The sequence below is a fragment of the Pyxicephalus adspersus genome, chromosome 9 (assembly GCF_032062135.1).
Source record: "Pyxicephalus adspersus chromosome 9, UCB_Pads_2.0, whole genome shotgun sequence".
Classification (NCBI taxonomy): Eukaryota; Metazoa; Chordata; class Amphibia; order Anura; family Pyxicephalidae; genus Pyxicephalus; species Pyxicephalus adspersus.
In genome coordinates, this window is record NC_092866.1 from 4,288,896 (window position 1) to 4,305,448 (window position 16,553).

At 43.9% G+C, this 16,553-nt stretch overlaps 1 protein-coding gene across 2 annotated transcripts in view; it reads right to left on the minus strand.

Moving 5' to 3' along the window:
* RHPN2 (rhophilin Rho GTPase binding protein 2) overlaps window positions 1-16,553 on the minus strand; it is a 52,552-nt gene that overhangs the window by 25,056 nt on the left and 10,943 nt on the right. The window contains exons 1-4 of one of the 2 annotated variants that reach the window (XM_072422203.1): window positions 13,209-13,238; window positions 10,845-10,957; window positions 6,089-6,217; window positions 1,823-1,898 (exon numbers count right to left, since the gene is read on the minus strand). In XM_072422203.1, the coding sequence (XP_072278304.1) occupies window positions 1,823-1,898; window positions 6,089-6,217; window positions 10,845-10,957; window positions 13,209-13,223 (333 nt within the window). In that variant the 5' untranslated portion in view covers window positions 13,224-13,238. Of the gene's footprint in view, window positions 1-1,822; window positions 1,899-6,088; window positions 6,218-10,844; window positions 10,958-13,208; window positions 13,239-16,553 lie in introns of those variants that run through there. The other variant, XM_072422202.1, reaches the window with a different exon arrangement.

Here is a 16,553-nt window from a genome sequence, read left to right on the forward strand (position 1 = left end):
CAGAATGACCTCGGGGCTCCGGGAAGTAATGGCGTGACTCACATCCAGATACTACTTCACCCTGACGTCTCCCAATGACTCTGACCAGCATAATAAATGAGCACGACCTTCTAAATTTAGATAAGCTCATCTGTCTAAAATTAGATTCTGCTCTTGTGAAATGGAATGTTTCATTTATGATTTTATTGAAGCAATCAATACAATGATCAGCTAAGTGATAAATCTTCCATGCTCAGTGATAGAAGGTTTCCTAAATATGTGACATGGCATGAAGAATGGAAGGGGCAGAAAACTTCAAACACCCTAAAGTACCCCTGATCTTCCCCTCCCCTCTTTCTGTGTAGTGTCCCTTTAATCATCTGGCCCCTGTACGGTGTAATCCCACCTCCGGTGATGTCATTACAGGGGCTGCAAAATAGCTATCATTGGAGTCTCTGCCAGGCTCTATGCCAATCAAAAGCAATGGAAGTGCCAGAGCAGGGAAGGTTTCTTTTTGCTATGTCCGGCATTGGGGGGATTTCACCTCCTGTCTTGTAGACACCATAGGATCACAGGGGAAATCTCCAAGGAGCAAAGAAGAAAGAATTCCCCTATCAGACAGCTGACACAGGAATAAGTGTCCCTAATGAAAGATCTCTTCTTTATTTGTGGTATTTGGCTACTTTAAGCTGAACTCCGGTCTTGATCCCATTTTTTATCCCATTGGCCCAGGTGATTGTTGCCTGGCACAGAAACATTTCCAAAATCAGCCCCTACCTGTCCTCAGAGACCACCAAACTCCTTGTACACGCTCTTATCTCATCTGGACTACTATAACCTCCTCCTCTCTGGTATTCCACTAATCCCACTCTCTCCTCTACAATCTATTATGAATGCTGCAGCCAGACCTATCTATCCTTCCCACCTACCTACCCCATACACAGCCTTCCCACCTACCTACCCCATACACAGACTTCCCACCTACCTACCCCATACACAGCCTTCCCACCACTCCTATTCTTATGCATCTCTTTGTAGTTCTCTTCATTGGCTTCTATTTCACCTTAAAATCAAATTCATCTCCTGTTCTTCAAATCCCTCCACAGTTCTTGTCCCACTTACCTTTCAGATCTGATAGATAAATACTCTCCCCCAGCTGCTCTCTTCTCTCCTCCAATGACCTACTAATGACTTCCTCACTCATAACCTCACCACACGCACGGCTCCAAGACTTTTCTAGAGCTGCCCCAACTCTCTGAAATGGTCTTCCTCTTCCTATTCGGCTTGCTCCTACTTTCTGCTCAGTTATAAGAGCCCTCAAAACCCAACGCTTCACCTTCACCTACCCATCTACTTCTGTCTCCTAAACCCTCACTACTTCCCACCATTCCATTTCCCCCTCCTATTGTGTGATACTTCCACCACTTAGATTGTAAGCTCTTCGGGGCAGGGTCCTCTCCTCCTCCTGTGTCACTGTCTGTATCTGTCTGTCATTTGCAACTCTTATTTAATGTACAGCGCTGCATAATATGTTGGCGCTATATAAATAATATATAATAATAATGTCAGATGGGCGATCACAAACTCGCTCAGTATAAGTGTTTCATGTCAGTGACAATACGGGCTCAGCGATTAAACCTATAGCACATAAAGATTTCGGGTCGTCCACCCTGCGATGCAGCCGCACCCTCAATACCAGATTTCTCAGTAGCAGATCTTTTACCTGTTTTTGAACTTTTGTTTTTACAGCCCTTTTTTATCTCATAGATTGTGTCACATGTATTTTACAGCCCAAAAGCAAACAACCCTCCCCCTCCCGCAACAATTCAAAATATTTTCTTACCTTGAACGGAATGGTGAAATCGACGTCTTTTGTCTCTTTGAGGCCGAGAGGGATGAGCGGAATGCTGGACGATTGCCTGCAATACACAACATACCCGAATCAGAGCAATCCAGATCCCATGGCAACCCTGCTCTGTGTCCCGTATTGTATGGGGTGTAAAGTATAATAGCAGGGGGTTATTAGCTGTACCATGTGACCTTGACCAAGTGCAGAGCTCATGGAGGTGACTAAAGAGACGTCAATGTGCTGAATGAGGAATGCAAAGCCTGCAGCCACAAGCCCCGGCATGTCTTAAAAAGAAACCTAAAGGATAACTCCTCTGTCACTGCCCCTAAAGTGTACAAAAACCCTAACATTTTCCAATTTCATCCATTATATATGTATAAAATATTTTGGTATATCTGTTCAAAAAGTGAAAGTGTTAATCATGCCACAAATCTCTGCCGTGTTCTTACATAAACCTGCTGCACTCCTATCAGTTACATTGTTACCCCTGGAGATTACAGAACATCTTCCCTCTATGGTATGGGGGGGTGTAGTGCTGTGCTAGGGTGACAACTCTGCTTTTTGGTCTATAGATATTGCGTAGTGAGTAGGTGTTGTAACTCTAAGACAAAAAGTGTGATAGGGCAGAAAAAAATTAACCTTAAGCACACCCAGCAGATTAGTCTATAGGGTAGGTGGGTAGATTGTACACCCAGCAGATTAGTCTATGGGGTATATTGTACACCTAACATATTAGTCTATGGGGTATCGTCTGAACGACCGTCTTGGAGGATCCACGGACAACGAAAGATCTTAATGGAAGTGAAGGGGGAGAGAGCGCAGCGGGGTGCAGCTTCATCATTCTGCCCCTCCACTCTCCATAGAGCAGAACGGTGCTGTATGTACAACACTCGTTCATGCATTATGCAGTCGTTAGTCGTTGGAAAGGATCCTTTCAAACGACAATTAATGCACATGTGTATGCAGCCTTTGTCTATGTGGTAGATTGTACACCAAGCAGATTAGTCTATGGGGTAGATTGTACACTCAGCAGATTGGTCTATGGGGTAGATTGTACACACAACATATTAGTCTATGGGGTAGTTTGTACACCCAGCAGATTAGTCTATGAGGTAGATTGTACACCTAACATATTAGTCTATGGGGTAGATTGTACACCTAACATATTAGTCTATGGGGTAGATTGTACCCCCATCAGATAGCTCATCGAGGTAGATTGCACACCTAACATATTAGTCTATGGGGTAGATTGTACACCTAGCAGATAGCTCATCGAGGTAGATTGTACACCCAGCAGATTAGTCTATGGGGCAGATTGTACACCTAGCAGATTAGTCTATGGGGCAGATTGTACACTCAGCAGATTGGTCTATGGGGTAGATTGTACACACAACATATTAGTCTATGGGGTATATTGTACACCCAGCAGATAGCTGTATCGAGGTAGATTGTACACCTAACATATTAGTCTATGGGGTTGATTGTATACCCAGCAGATTGCACAGCAGATACGTAAACACTGAATCTGTTCCCTCATTATCCAAGGATATTCTGAGTGTGAATCATTCAGGGAGCGTCACAACTATCCACAGATTATAGGAGGGGGAACGGTGACTGCTAATAATCAAACTAGGTTATGTGCTATAGTTATCTCTTTCATTGCCTCAATAACACTTTACACTACGCCACACCCAGCGCTAAGGAATGCGATACACATGCTACTCATCGTACGCACACATGATGATAAACACAATCCATTCCAGAAACTGCCAACTCTGCTTTATCTTCCATGCAAGCAAGAATTCACCTCTTGGGTGAAGCAATGTAAAATCTGCTTTGTATAGAACTTGTTGCTTATTATGTTCCCTCTGCTTGGTACCGTGCATGGCATACATTTGGCTTTGGCGTGCTGCATAAATGGCACCAAAATGCCAGCAAACTGATAGTCCCCATCTTTATCCAGGCACCATTCACTACTTGCTCGACTGACATGCTGTTCCAGGTCCCCTGCCATTATTGGCTTTGTATTCATATGTCTGACACAGAATAACATCTAGCTGTATCCTCTCATCTTGTGATTTGCTACAAAGTTACTAAATTACAGTCTGATCACTGATGGAGAGCAGACTGAAGAAAAGCTTCCTCCAGCCTGCAGCCAATTGAAGAGATTATCAGAGCCTAGGCAAAGTCACTGATTGCAGCTAATGAATGGCTATTAAATAATAAAAGGTGGAGCTTTTTCTAATAAATGATTCTGTTGCTGTATAAAGTGGCAGGTCAGGATTCATGAAAACTTGTAAGGTCTGCTTTAGGCGTAATAGGGGAATACAAATCTTTCCTATTTAGGATTACAAATCTATAATCATTTAAAACTGAACTATTCTATGAACTTATTTATCCAGAATAATAGGGAGTCTACTTTACAGGGCGCTCTTTTTGTCTGGAGGAAAAGAAGTTTAAGCTCCGGATAAGGAAGGGATTCTTCACTGTAAGATCTGTGAAAATGTGGAATTGGCTCCCTCAGGAAGTAGTTTCGGCAACTACTTTAGATTGCTTTAAGAAAAATCTGGATGATTTCTAGTAGCACAGAATATACCTGGGGACTAAGGATTTAAAGTAAAGATTATAGTGACTTGATCAGGGGAACATCTGATTGCCTCATGGAATCAGGAAGGATTTTTTTCCCCTGTTGAAGCAAATTGTACCCGGGGCTTTCTTGCCTTTTTCTAGACCAACTATGTTTTATAGGGTTTTATATCTGGGATATGTTTATTTCCCTAGTGGTTGAACGTGACAGACTTATGTCTTTTTTCAACCTAACCTACTATGTAACTATGTAACCCCTGCAGTTTAATTTTTTTTATTTCTTTTCTATATACAGGTCCCCAATGCTGGTGATAGGAGCCCTGGAGAATTTACCAAGAGATGCCAAGCAGGCGCCTGTTACCGTCTCTTATCAACAAGGCAACAGGAGAGCATCTGGAAATAGCCAAGACGCAGCAGCTGAAGCACCTTTATCTCTTAGTGTGAGATATGAGTGTTATGTAAATAAAGGAAAGCTGGCAACAGAGCAAAGGCGGCACCTTTGTATGGATTCCAGCGCTGCGTGGTAACAACAACATAACCCATTGTAATCTATAATGTAAAGCCCACCTCTTTATAGTTATACTTAGTTTGCATTAAATACCTAGATTTCTCTCCAAAAAAATCAGCTTCCATGAAAACCAATCTGTGTGTTTGCAGTGGAAACCTTTTTATACCTAAGGTCAAGAAACGCAAAGTTGGCTGCTCCGAAGAGCATAGCACCCAACGAATGTAACGCATTTTCTCAAGTTTGTGGCTGCAGCTGTAGTGTGGTTCTTCCAAAAGTTGTTGCTTTCTGCAACCGTGGCACGTTCCGCCATAACCACACACAGCTTTGTGCACAAAATGATTCCCAACCACTCCCAGTCAAATGAACTGCAGGTGAGCTTGTGGCAGAACACCATGGTTCACCGTGCGTCTGAAATGGCTACATACATCTGCTGGATCATTGTCACTGGAAATGATCGATAGTGATTATTTCGGCAATAAAAGGAATGAACGAGTACTATATAGACAATGCTGTTCATTGAGACAAGCAGGAGGGCATCCTGCTGCATCCTTCCTATAGGAAACAGCAGCTGTTAGCTGTTGATCTGGTAGGTCAGATCAATGAGTGATGTCAATGAAAGATTGTACAGATGCAAGAAAAGTGTATATATATATATATATATATATATATATATATATATATATATATATATATAAATAAAAGAAAGCATGTGTTTTTGCAGGTCCATACAATCACTTCCCTGACCTCTTGGATTATAAACCTAGATTATAAGGGTCCTTAGCTGTACCATTGTATCTGTCTGTCATTTGCAACCCCTAGCTGTATAATATGGTAATGCTATATAAATACAATTTAATAATCATAATAATTTAATCATAATAATAATAAATGTATGGTGCAGCAATGTGTGCTGCATGCATTGATGCAACATAAAAGTACATATGAGTGTGAATGCACCCCTATTGCAGGACCTGCAATGTTAAATCACAAGAGCTATGAATAAGTCTGCCTGAAACTAATGTATAAATAATGATATCAACAGCTAGGAAGCCTTTATATGTGCAGCTAAGAAGTGTTTATTTATATGGAATGATTTTGGGAATCTGAGTTCCCTTTTAACCACAATGCCCCCCCTCCTCCATATGGAACACAATGACCGATCTTACTCCGTGTGCTGGTACACGTCCACCGATATGTTCAGCCGCTCGAGCTCTTCCTTGAGCACCTGCAGATTGGAGTTGACATAGCTGAGTTCCAGGAGAACCTGCTCTCGGATTTTATTGTTGGTAGTGGCCCTGCGGAGAGAGGAAATAATTAGCTTATTGTTCAGTATGTGCAGTCACCTGCAGGGCACCCTGACCAAGAGGAATGTTACAGGCGTGCTCGGAATTTTTAGCATTTTCTTTCACCAGAATAAATCTCACTGCTGATGGAGATGATCATTAACCTATCAATATATACCGTATGCTATATAAACTGAACACCTGTGGGAAGGTCTCTATGTAAAAACATTGAAATCACTAAATATACAACTGAATTACAAATAACATGACATTCTGTACAGCTGGTCCTGACATTCACACAGCACTGCCAGCCTGTGGACCGGACTATCCTTACCTGCATTTAGGCAACACAGCCTGGTCACTCCCCCACCCCCAGCTTGTGATTGGGCAGTGGAAGGAGAAGCAGCAGACTGATGAGCTCCTCTCTCTGTCACTCTGCTCTTTTCTCCTTTCACCATATTCCCTGCCAGCACATGCAAGACACAAATAGCCTCAAACGTTGTCCAGTCTAAGTGCGGCTGTATAGGGAATAATTAAAATGCTGAGATAAAACCAACTCAGGTATTGATAATAGTTCAGTAGATTTTTATTTTATGATTATAACCATTTTCATTGCTTTTTTTATATCTGTCTATAGCTTTAGGGTCACGCTGAATGTTTCATGTCATTAGAGACTGCAGGGAGCCTATAATTTGCAGTCAGACAAACCCTGTCTTGATCACAGAGGCTCAGCCAGGCACGTATAATAAGCAGATATGGTTGTCCTGTGTGCAGCTGTAATTTAAACTATACATAGAAACAAGAGGGGTTGCTTAGCCATAAAGAACAATGAGACTGATTGAAGGACATAAGGATGTTCACCTAGCAAAGTGAATTATCTGCTTGCAAGGTATATTTCCATTAGTGAAAGTGATAAAAATTCACTTTGCAAAGAATAGCCAATCATGTACGAGGAAAAATATTTTTCATTGCACTTGAATGGATGATTGAAATCAGCAAAGCTTCATCTAATTTTTTAAGGTTAGTGAAATATCCCTTGCAGGCAAATATGAGATAACTTACTTTTCTATGTAAACAGCCTACATTCCTTAAGAACCTCACTCCCAATGAGGCGCATAATTATTGCAATGGAGTGATTTACTAAAGGAATGCGGACTGTCCACATAGAAAAGTAAAATATCTCCTTGCAAAGGATTTACCTTGTAGCTTAGTGAATGAGATGAAGTTTTGCTGACCGCAGCCATCCATGGTTTTCTTTTGCATGTGACTGGCCAAAGTGCAGTTTTCAGATTGATCACATGATATTAAACTTTTTCATTGGGATAACCAATCACCACCCAGCGCAGCTCTAAGAATCACTAGTCTGCCACTTTGTGTACCCAAAACCAATCGCTGAAATGCTGCATCTCATTGCCACCAATGCAACAGAAAAAGATACAGAGATTAGATTCGCTATCTTATTGGGACACCTAAGAATGTTCATTATGCTTGAATTGTACCCTAAAAAGTTTTTTGTTATCAATTACAAAAATTTGCAGGCACTTCCTGTACTGTGAGTTTCATAGCTAGACAATCTCACAATGGAGGTGAACAAGGCACTGCTGCCTCGGATAGAAGGGTGTCACCAGATTTGGGGGGCGTTTGGTAATGTCAACACTGTGCTGTCCATTGTTCTCCATGCTGGAGAACAAGCTGTACCTGGAGACCTGAACTGCAAGAATCTCCCTGCTTCTGCTTCATTCATTCTATGCATTTGTGCTTCCTCTACCTCTCCTGCTTTTGCTTGAGTATTCGCCCACCAGTCATCAGGGGGATACCAGTTCTGCCATGAGGAGGGAAAGCCAAGAAGCAACCTCCCTAGTGCAGAATAAGGCATCATAAGTCAGTAATGAGGAATGATCAGCTGTATGGAAGTTGCTGATTCTGATCACATGGGCCATTTACAAATTTTTATCCAATGGCTTCAGTTGGCACAAATACACTGCATAGGAAAAAAGGACACATGGCATTTCTGCAAGGCATATTTCAGAAAGTGCATACAAATGACTTCTGAGAAAGTTTTGTGGAGATCTAAAGATAGCGGTGTTGTAGCTGTTTGATTTGCATGGAGGTGTTTTTTTACAGTTCCTTTTTTAACAGCCTTCCCAGTGACACTCAGGTTTCTTTTCCCGTCCACCTGTCTGGCAGTGAATTGAAGAATGGATGCCATGTTTAAAATTCGCATTGCAACTCTTTCCTCCCCCTATTTGACAGTACTGGGTGACCCAACGGCCAATTACTAAATCCCAACAGAGCCATATAGGAGTGGGGGAGGGAGTAACATGCCTCACAAACCTTTATAATTAGGGATCCACAAACCCAAGATGAATATGCAGAATGCAGCAGGTAGGTGAACCTGTTGCTTTTCCCTACATAGACAAGGCAGAGATCCACTTTAAGCTATGTCTGCAGAGTACAAAGCCCTCAACATCACAATGGAGGATTCTCACAAACAAAGAGCTAAAAGCGGAGACAACTTAAGTGCCATGTCAGGCTTTCATAAGAGAAAGATGGGGGGGTTTGGTGTCTGGGGAGGGAGACAATCACCCTCTGGGGAGCTCTGGCTTTCACAGTGCAGGACCACCAAGGCAGGAAATATAAATCAGCTCAATGAACAGAGACAAAGCACAGAGATCAGTCCCTGTCTGTATTTCTGCATGGGGAAACTGTTGCAGTGTGGGAATGTTTTTGTCAGTCCTTAATTGTTCTATGTTGATGCAACAGGAACAAGATTTGCACCTCAGCTTATAATGGGGTCACCCACCACACACCGATTGGAAGATGTTGGGTGGCGTAATTTTTTCCATATTCTGACTGCACACTGCATAACGTCAGGACAAAAGAAGTCACGATGACTCATATGCTGGTCATGATTGAAACAACAGGGTTCCCATTGCCTCCCAGTGCCCACAGCAGGATGGGTATAGACAACAAATCATTCTGGGAGGTTTGACTGAAATGATTGTGTCCAGTCATGTGTCGTTCTTCTTTAAAGGGTCAACCAACTCAAATAATAATAATAATAATAAAAGGGACAGTGCATAGCCAGGAACTCAGCACAGGGATAATGAGAACCCCTCATAATGGGCACAGCAGAGCAGAGCAGAGTACAGACCCAGGAACTCAGTGCAAGGATGGTAGAAACCCCTCATAATGGGCACAACATTTATACAGACTTGGGAACTCAGTGCAGAGATTGTGGAAACTCCATGCAATGGACATAGCAGGTGTATAGGTGCAGTGATAGTGGGAATCCCTAAAATAGGCTGTGGGTGTACAAACCTTGGAAAGCAGTGCAAGGTTTGTAGGAACCACTCATAAGGGGCAAAGCAGGTGTACAGACCCAGAAATTCAGCACAGGGATGGTCAGAGCCTCCCTAATTGGACACAACAGGTGTACAGACCCAGGAATTTATTTCATAGATGGAAACCTTGTGGGCACAGCAGGTGTATAGGTGCAGTGATAGTAGGAATCCCTTAAAATAGGTATAGCAGGTGTACAGACCCAGAAATTCAGTGCAGAAGGTATGGAACCCACTTATAATGGGCACAGCAGGTGTATTTGTGCAGTGATAGTGGGGATCCCTTAAAATGGGCACAGCAGGTGTACAGACCTGGGGAAGCAGTGCATGGATTGTGAAAACCCCTTATAAAGGGCACAGCAGGTGTACAGACCCCGAAAATCAGCACAGTGAAGGTCGGAGCCTCCCTAATTGGGCACAGCAGGTGTACAGACTTAGCAATTCAGTGCAGGGATAGTGGGAACTCCTCATAATGGACACTGCAGGTGTACAGACCCAGGAACTCAGCAGAGGGATGGGAAGCATTCAAATGAGCCCAACAGGTGTACAGTCTTGGGAACTTGGTGCAAGGATGGTAGGAACCGCTTATAATGGGCACCGCAGGTGTACAGACCTGGGATATCAGTGCAGGGTTAGCGAAAACCCCTCATAATGGGCACAGCACTTGTAGAGACTTGGAAACATGGTTCAGGGATTGTAGGAACCCCTCTTAAAGGGCACAGCAGGTGTACAAACCCAGGAATTCAGTGCAAAGATAGTGGGAATCCCTTAAAATGGGCATAGCAGGTGTACAGACCTGTGGAAGCAGCGCAGGGATTGTGTGAACCCCTCATAATGGACACTGCAGGTGTACAGACCCCGGAATTCAGCAGAGGGATGGGAAGCCTTCAAATGAGACAGACTTGGGAACTTGGTGCAAGGATGGTAGGAACCCCTAACAATGGGCACAACAGGTGTACAGACCTAGATCTCCCCAACAGGGACTCTGAGACGAAAAATTTTAGAGGTGGTTGAACTCTTTAAATGTCACTTTAGGGTCAGCTTTAGGGTTCTCTAGAAACGAATACATTTAGTTACTGGTATATATGCACAAACAAGTAGTCACTGAGGACCAGTGCAAAGGGCCCAGGCGGGGAGGGACAGTAACCTGAGCGTGACCTGCAGCTACAATCACAGCTTGTCTCTTTGTGTTCATTAGCGATCTGCATCTGTTGGGAATCCTCTGTGGGAATCTCAGATCACCGGAGGCCCCCGCAGAACAAAGGACGCATTCTGTGGCTGAATGGATGGGAACATACCTAAGAAGGTTCTCCGCTCCGGCCCTCATCCGCATGGCTTTCAGGATCTTATTGTTCAGGCCGGCCCTTTGATTCTGCAGCTTACTGCGTCCGGTCTGTGCGATGGATTTACCCTGCGGTGAAGAAGAGATGAAAGCACGTTAGTCGGATTTCTTGAGGAGAAATTATTGATACAAAAACATTTTGTCATACAGGTGGAGGGGGGCAGGAAACTCTCTGCCGTGTCCCCTCTATCAACAGGGACTACAGCGCCCCCCTCCGACCAGTGTCTGTTCATAGGTACATTGTAACTCTTTGCAAAGTGAGGTGTCCCCATATATTTCAAAGTAACAATTAAATATGTGACCACTTCAAAATGCGCTTCCTGCCCCTATTTAATAGCTCCCTGGATGTTTCATATTCTCTTTCATCTGTCCTCGTTACTTTGTATAGACAGCTCATAACCTGAGTCACTCCTTGATGAAAGGTGACCACACGGCGTGGGATCTATTAAAACCAGGCATGATGTCATCACATGACACGGCACAATCCCCCTCCGTCCTGCAGCGCTCCTGTCACTCGGGATTGTCCTAGTTCCGCTGCTATTTAAAAAGGGGCCACTAAAAATAAACAACAGCAGGTTTACACTGAATAAAACACTTCAATGGGCAACCTATAAATAGTTTAGGGTTGGTCTGACTTAACATCCATTAAAGAGCTGAGGATTGTTTAAACAAGCTGAGCGTCACCAATTACTTCCTATGTAAGTGGAAAGAAAAGGAACTTTGGAGAATCTTCCAGCAATGATGGAAAATGGCTGTTCTTTGCTTGATCAACTTTTTTTCAGCTCCCTAACAACTGCCAGCCAATGGGAGCACTCCCTGCTATTTATCATAGCAACTTAGTTCGCCGGAGTGCTCCCATTGGCTGACAACGATGTATTTTTTGCCCGTTTTTAATAACTTTATAAGTATCTACAAATACATTTCTGATATATAATATGGAGCAACTTCAATGAAAATTACCAAGCTGAGGGTCACCAATTCTCCCTATGTTAAGTGGAAAGAAAGAGGAGTTTGGAGAATCTTCCAGCAATGATGGGGAATGGCTGTTCATTGCTTGTTCAACTTTTCTTCAGCTCCCTAACAACCGCTAGCCAATGGGAGTGCTCTCTGCCATTTACTATAGTAGCTTAGCTCTGTGCAATGTTCCCATTGGCTGGTGGTTGTTAGGCGGAACTACTGGCAAGATCAGAAACAATGTATTTTTTTGCCCACTTTTAATAACTTTATAAGCAATGACAAATATATTTCTGACATATTTTAATGTGCAGCAAAAGCTCCAGATTCCCAGTCCTTCAGCTTATGTCAGTGGCTTTGCCTACGCTGAGATGACATCAGCAGTCAGCTGCAGGCAGGACAAAGCATTTCCCTTGTCTCCTCTCTCTCTCTCCAATGATCAGACTGCAACATTGTAGCAAGGTTGTGAGAAGTTGCAGCAGGGGCTGATCTGTGTCAGACATTTGTGATCACAGCCAAGACCTGCACACCCCCCAAGGTTTACAGGATTGTGTCACCTCTGATCCGGCATTTCGAATGGCAGAATGATGATATTTAAAATGTATGTCCATCAGGCTGGGTGTGGGGAGTTGATGCAATCTACATTTGGGGTTGACCTGCTCACACCCAGATAGCGATATGTTCATTACTCACAGTCAGGGCTGGACCTGTTAGAAGCCTCTTGGAGCTGGTAAACAGTGGCTGGCAGGGCTCAGCAGAGCTGGAGAAATGCCCGGAATGTGACGGTCCAGTAGGCAGCACTAACAAGGACACCGCTGAACAGAATGCCCCTAATACCAGTCTGATCCTTATGTTCTGTACATATGGGCTCCATAGGGGCGAAGCCAAAGATGGGCACCATGCAGCACAGAATGTGGCTGGGATGTTCTAATGGTAGCAAAGCCACAATCACCCTTCAGATATGTTTTATGGTAAAGATTGTAAGCTCTTTGGGGCAGGGTCCTATCCTCCTCCTGTGTCACTGTCTGTATTCGTCTGTCATTTTTAACCCCTATGTAATGTACAGCGCTGCGTAATATGTTGGCGCTATATAAATCCTGTTTATTAACAATAATAATAATAATAATATAGTAACCTCACCCCCTCTACACCGTCTCATCATCTAATAGTAAAAGGGTTACATCTCCTACTGAATGTATGCACAAGTGGCAGTTACCTAAATCTGCCCTCCAGGCTGCCCTTCATCTACCCTACATCAGATCTGCCCTCCAGCCTCCCCTCCATCTGCCTTCCATTATGACCATAATTAAATCTGCCATGCAGTATCACCTTCATTAATTCTGCCCTCCAGCCTCCTTCATCTTACCTCTAGCCTCACCATCTATTCTGCCCTCCGGCTTCCCATTGATTAAATCTGCCCTCCAGCCTCCCCTTCATCTGCCCTCCAGTATGACCATAATTAAATCTGCCATGCAGTATCATCTTCACTACCTCTGCCCTCTAGTCCCTCCCTCCCCTGCCTGTCTCCGCCCCTTTCATTCATTGGATTTCAGTTCTTTCAATCATTCGGGCTCAGGATCACATGTGGGCGTTACACAGCTCTGCACCCTGCAAGCCCCTCCCACCAGCCATGATCTGCCTGCACTGCATAGACAACTGCAAATACCCAATGGGGGCAGGAAGGTAAAACAGAAACAAACTTCAGCTACAGCATTTAATGGTCGTATTGTCTGATAATACACTGTGCCAGTTACTGTGCATGCCACCCAAAGCCATAAAAATGACACTTTTAGTTGGCAAGATCTTATCAATAAATATGCCGGCAGGCGCTGATATCTGAGCTGCGTCTGTATTTGTCTGGCAGTCATTAAATTCCTCACATTATGTTCTCTCGGTATCAGATTTCCCAACAGGTAGAAAAACACTCTCATGAAGTCACCTGTAACATTCTGCTCCGTATTATCAGTTTCTGGTGACACCATGTGTGATCACTCACCTGGAGTACTGATACCCTCCCCCACCTACCCCGCCCGGGGCCAATCTTCTGGGACAGTGTGTTTGCTTACTGACTATTTACTGACTTCCAGCACCTCTGCCATACATGGTCATGACCATATAAAGACATAGTCCCGCCCCCAACCTGCGATTGGACAGATTGAAAAAAGGGACAGACTGATGAGCTTTTCACTCTCCAATCAGCTCGCTCCTTGCACTGCAGCACAACTGATTGGCTCCTTGTGCTGCTTCTCTGTTTTCCAATCTGAGCTTTGCTATGCAAGTCAAATGCAGATATTTACACTGCCTCCATTGTTTGAAATAAACTGATCTGCATATGAATGAATATTAATGAGCCAGGGAACACTTCTGATTGGCTGATGGGAATACTTTTTAGAATACAAAGCAATAAAGGTCTCTGCTGATAGCCGGCGTCTGTGTGGCTCCATGGAGGATTCTGTAATCGTGTATCAGGTCTGACCTCTCCTCCAGCCTATAATTACACGTCGTGTCGGGCAGCTGGTTTTTAAATTACATGTTGTGGGCTTTGAGTTTTGTCCCGATGACGTCCTGGTGACGCTGATTTGGTCCATTAACTGTTCTCATCCTGGATCACTATGTCCAGTGGGTTCGCTGATGGTGACTCCTCCTGTGTAATGAAGTGGCCCCTTGTAGTCTCCATTGGAAGCCCATGTGATTGGGTGACAACACATGGCATTTCCCAGGGCTGGTTAGCACCAACACCGAGCCTTGCAATGTACATCAGCACCAGTGATTGTAGTCTCCACTGAGACAAGGTGACAAAGCAGAGCTCAATTTAAAGACGGGGACAGGGCGTTGTCACTTTATAACACAGGGGTGTCAAACTATGGCCCGCGGGCCAAATTTGGCCCCCCAAAAGAATTTTTTTGGTCTCCAAAAGAATTCTAAATATGGCCCGCCGCTGCATTGAAATAGCGCAGCTACTACAATTCCCGGCATCACTATAGAACAGCCGCCTCTATGCCTATGTGTGGCCCCGCATTGGACATTTTTTAGACGCAGGGAATTGTAGTAGCGGTGCTATTTCTCTATCATAGGCTTGTTCCAGATGTTAGCAAAACCTATTTGTTTCCATATGAAAAGGTTTTATATCTAATGAGAAGGAAAAACTTCCTCAATTTTTTCAATAAGCTTTAAGTTTGGCCCATAACTTTGTCTAAGTTTTTAATTTTGGCCCTCTGTGTATTTGAGTTTGACACCCTTGCTATAACATGAAGTGCCCAACAAGACCTTCAATGAAGGTTCAACAAGTTGCTGATTGGGATTCTGCATTGCCACCCTGCCACATGGGCACCCATTGTTGTCACCACCTAGAACCATGCCCTTAAATGCCATGCAGCCATTGCAGGAAGTGACTGCAGGAGACAATGCAATGCCGAACCTCACAGATCTGTGTCCCCATAATATGGTTGGCCAAGGCAATGACTGCACAGCCTGCCGAGCTGTGTTGTGTCTATAGCCGGCCATGGTGACAACATGTCCAGACAGAAGCCGGGGGTGGGGAGGAGAACCAAGGGACCAGGTGCAGGAAAGGTGCAGACGGCTGATCAGAGCTCGGTTCAATGGAGGCGAAAAATCCGTACATTCCCGGATGTGCAGCTAGCCACGTGCAATATTCTCCAATAATCAGAAAATGTTTGATACTATATAAGTCAATCAAAAATGTCAATCAAAAATGATGTCCTGATGATTGATTTTTACAACGATGATCGAAAATTCATTGGTTATCCATTGCATTGGATCCACCAACTTCCTGTCTGCATTATACCCGGGGCTGCGTGACATTTCTCAGGGTGACACCAGTGGACCGTGTCTGCCTAAAGCGTACCTAAACTCGGAAATTTCACTTTACATAAAAAGGTAGTTTTATGTAGAATAACAATTCTGTTGTTTGTTTGTTTTTTTAAGTGCAACACCCTGTTTTTTTGTTTTTTTTTTTAAAAGGGTGCTGCACCGCCCCCTAAGAATGAATGGGAGGGCAAAGCTTCCCGGAATACCTACGTCACACATCCCGGGAGGCTCTTGGGTGCTCCTTAGGGAGCCTTTTCGCGCAAAGTAAAAATTTGCTGATCTCACGCATGCGCAGTGAGATTGGCAAGTTTTTTCTCACCTATGTCACCAGATCTCGTGCTTGGGTCAGGTGACTTAGGAAGAACGCCGGACGAATAGAAGAAGATGGCGACGCTTGGAGCGCCAGCCCGAAGACGGATGCCAGGACCTGATAGAAAAGACCTTGGGATAGATCGGACTGGGATTGAAGGTAAGTGTATTTTTGTGGTTTTGGGGACTTTTGAGTTTAGTTCCCCTTTAATATTTAACGGTGGGGTGGGGTGGAGTGTTGCAATTCGATAAATTCTGCCCCGAGATCAGCTGACCTTGGGGTATCTACAAAGGCCAATGGGTGTCCATTTCACCAATCAGATTGCTTCTTGCTGAGTTGGTTGATGATCATCTCACGGAGATGTGTTTAGCGCAAGGGTTTATAATCACATGACCTATTGGAGGCAGCTCATTGGAGGCTCCTAATGATGATAAAATATTTGCTCCTCCCAAGTGGATATCACAGATCATAAATCTCAATTCCATACACACAGGGAGGGATTATTTTTAATAAACAGTATTTATATAGCACCAACATATTACGCAGCGCTGTACATAAAATAGGGGTATTTAT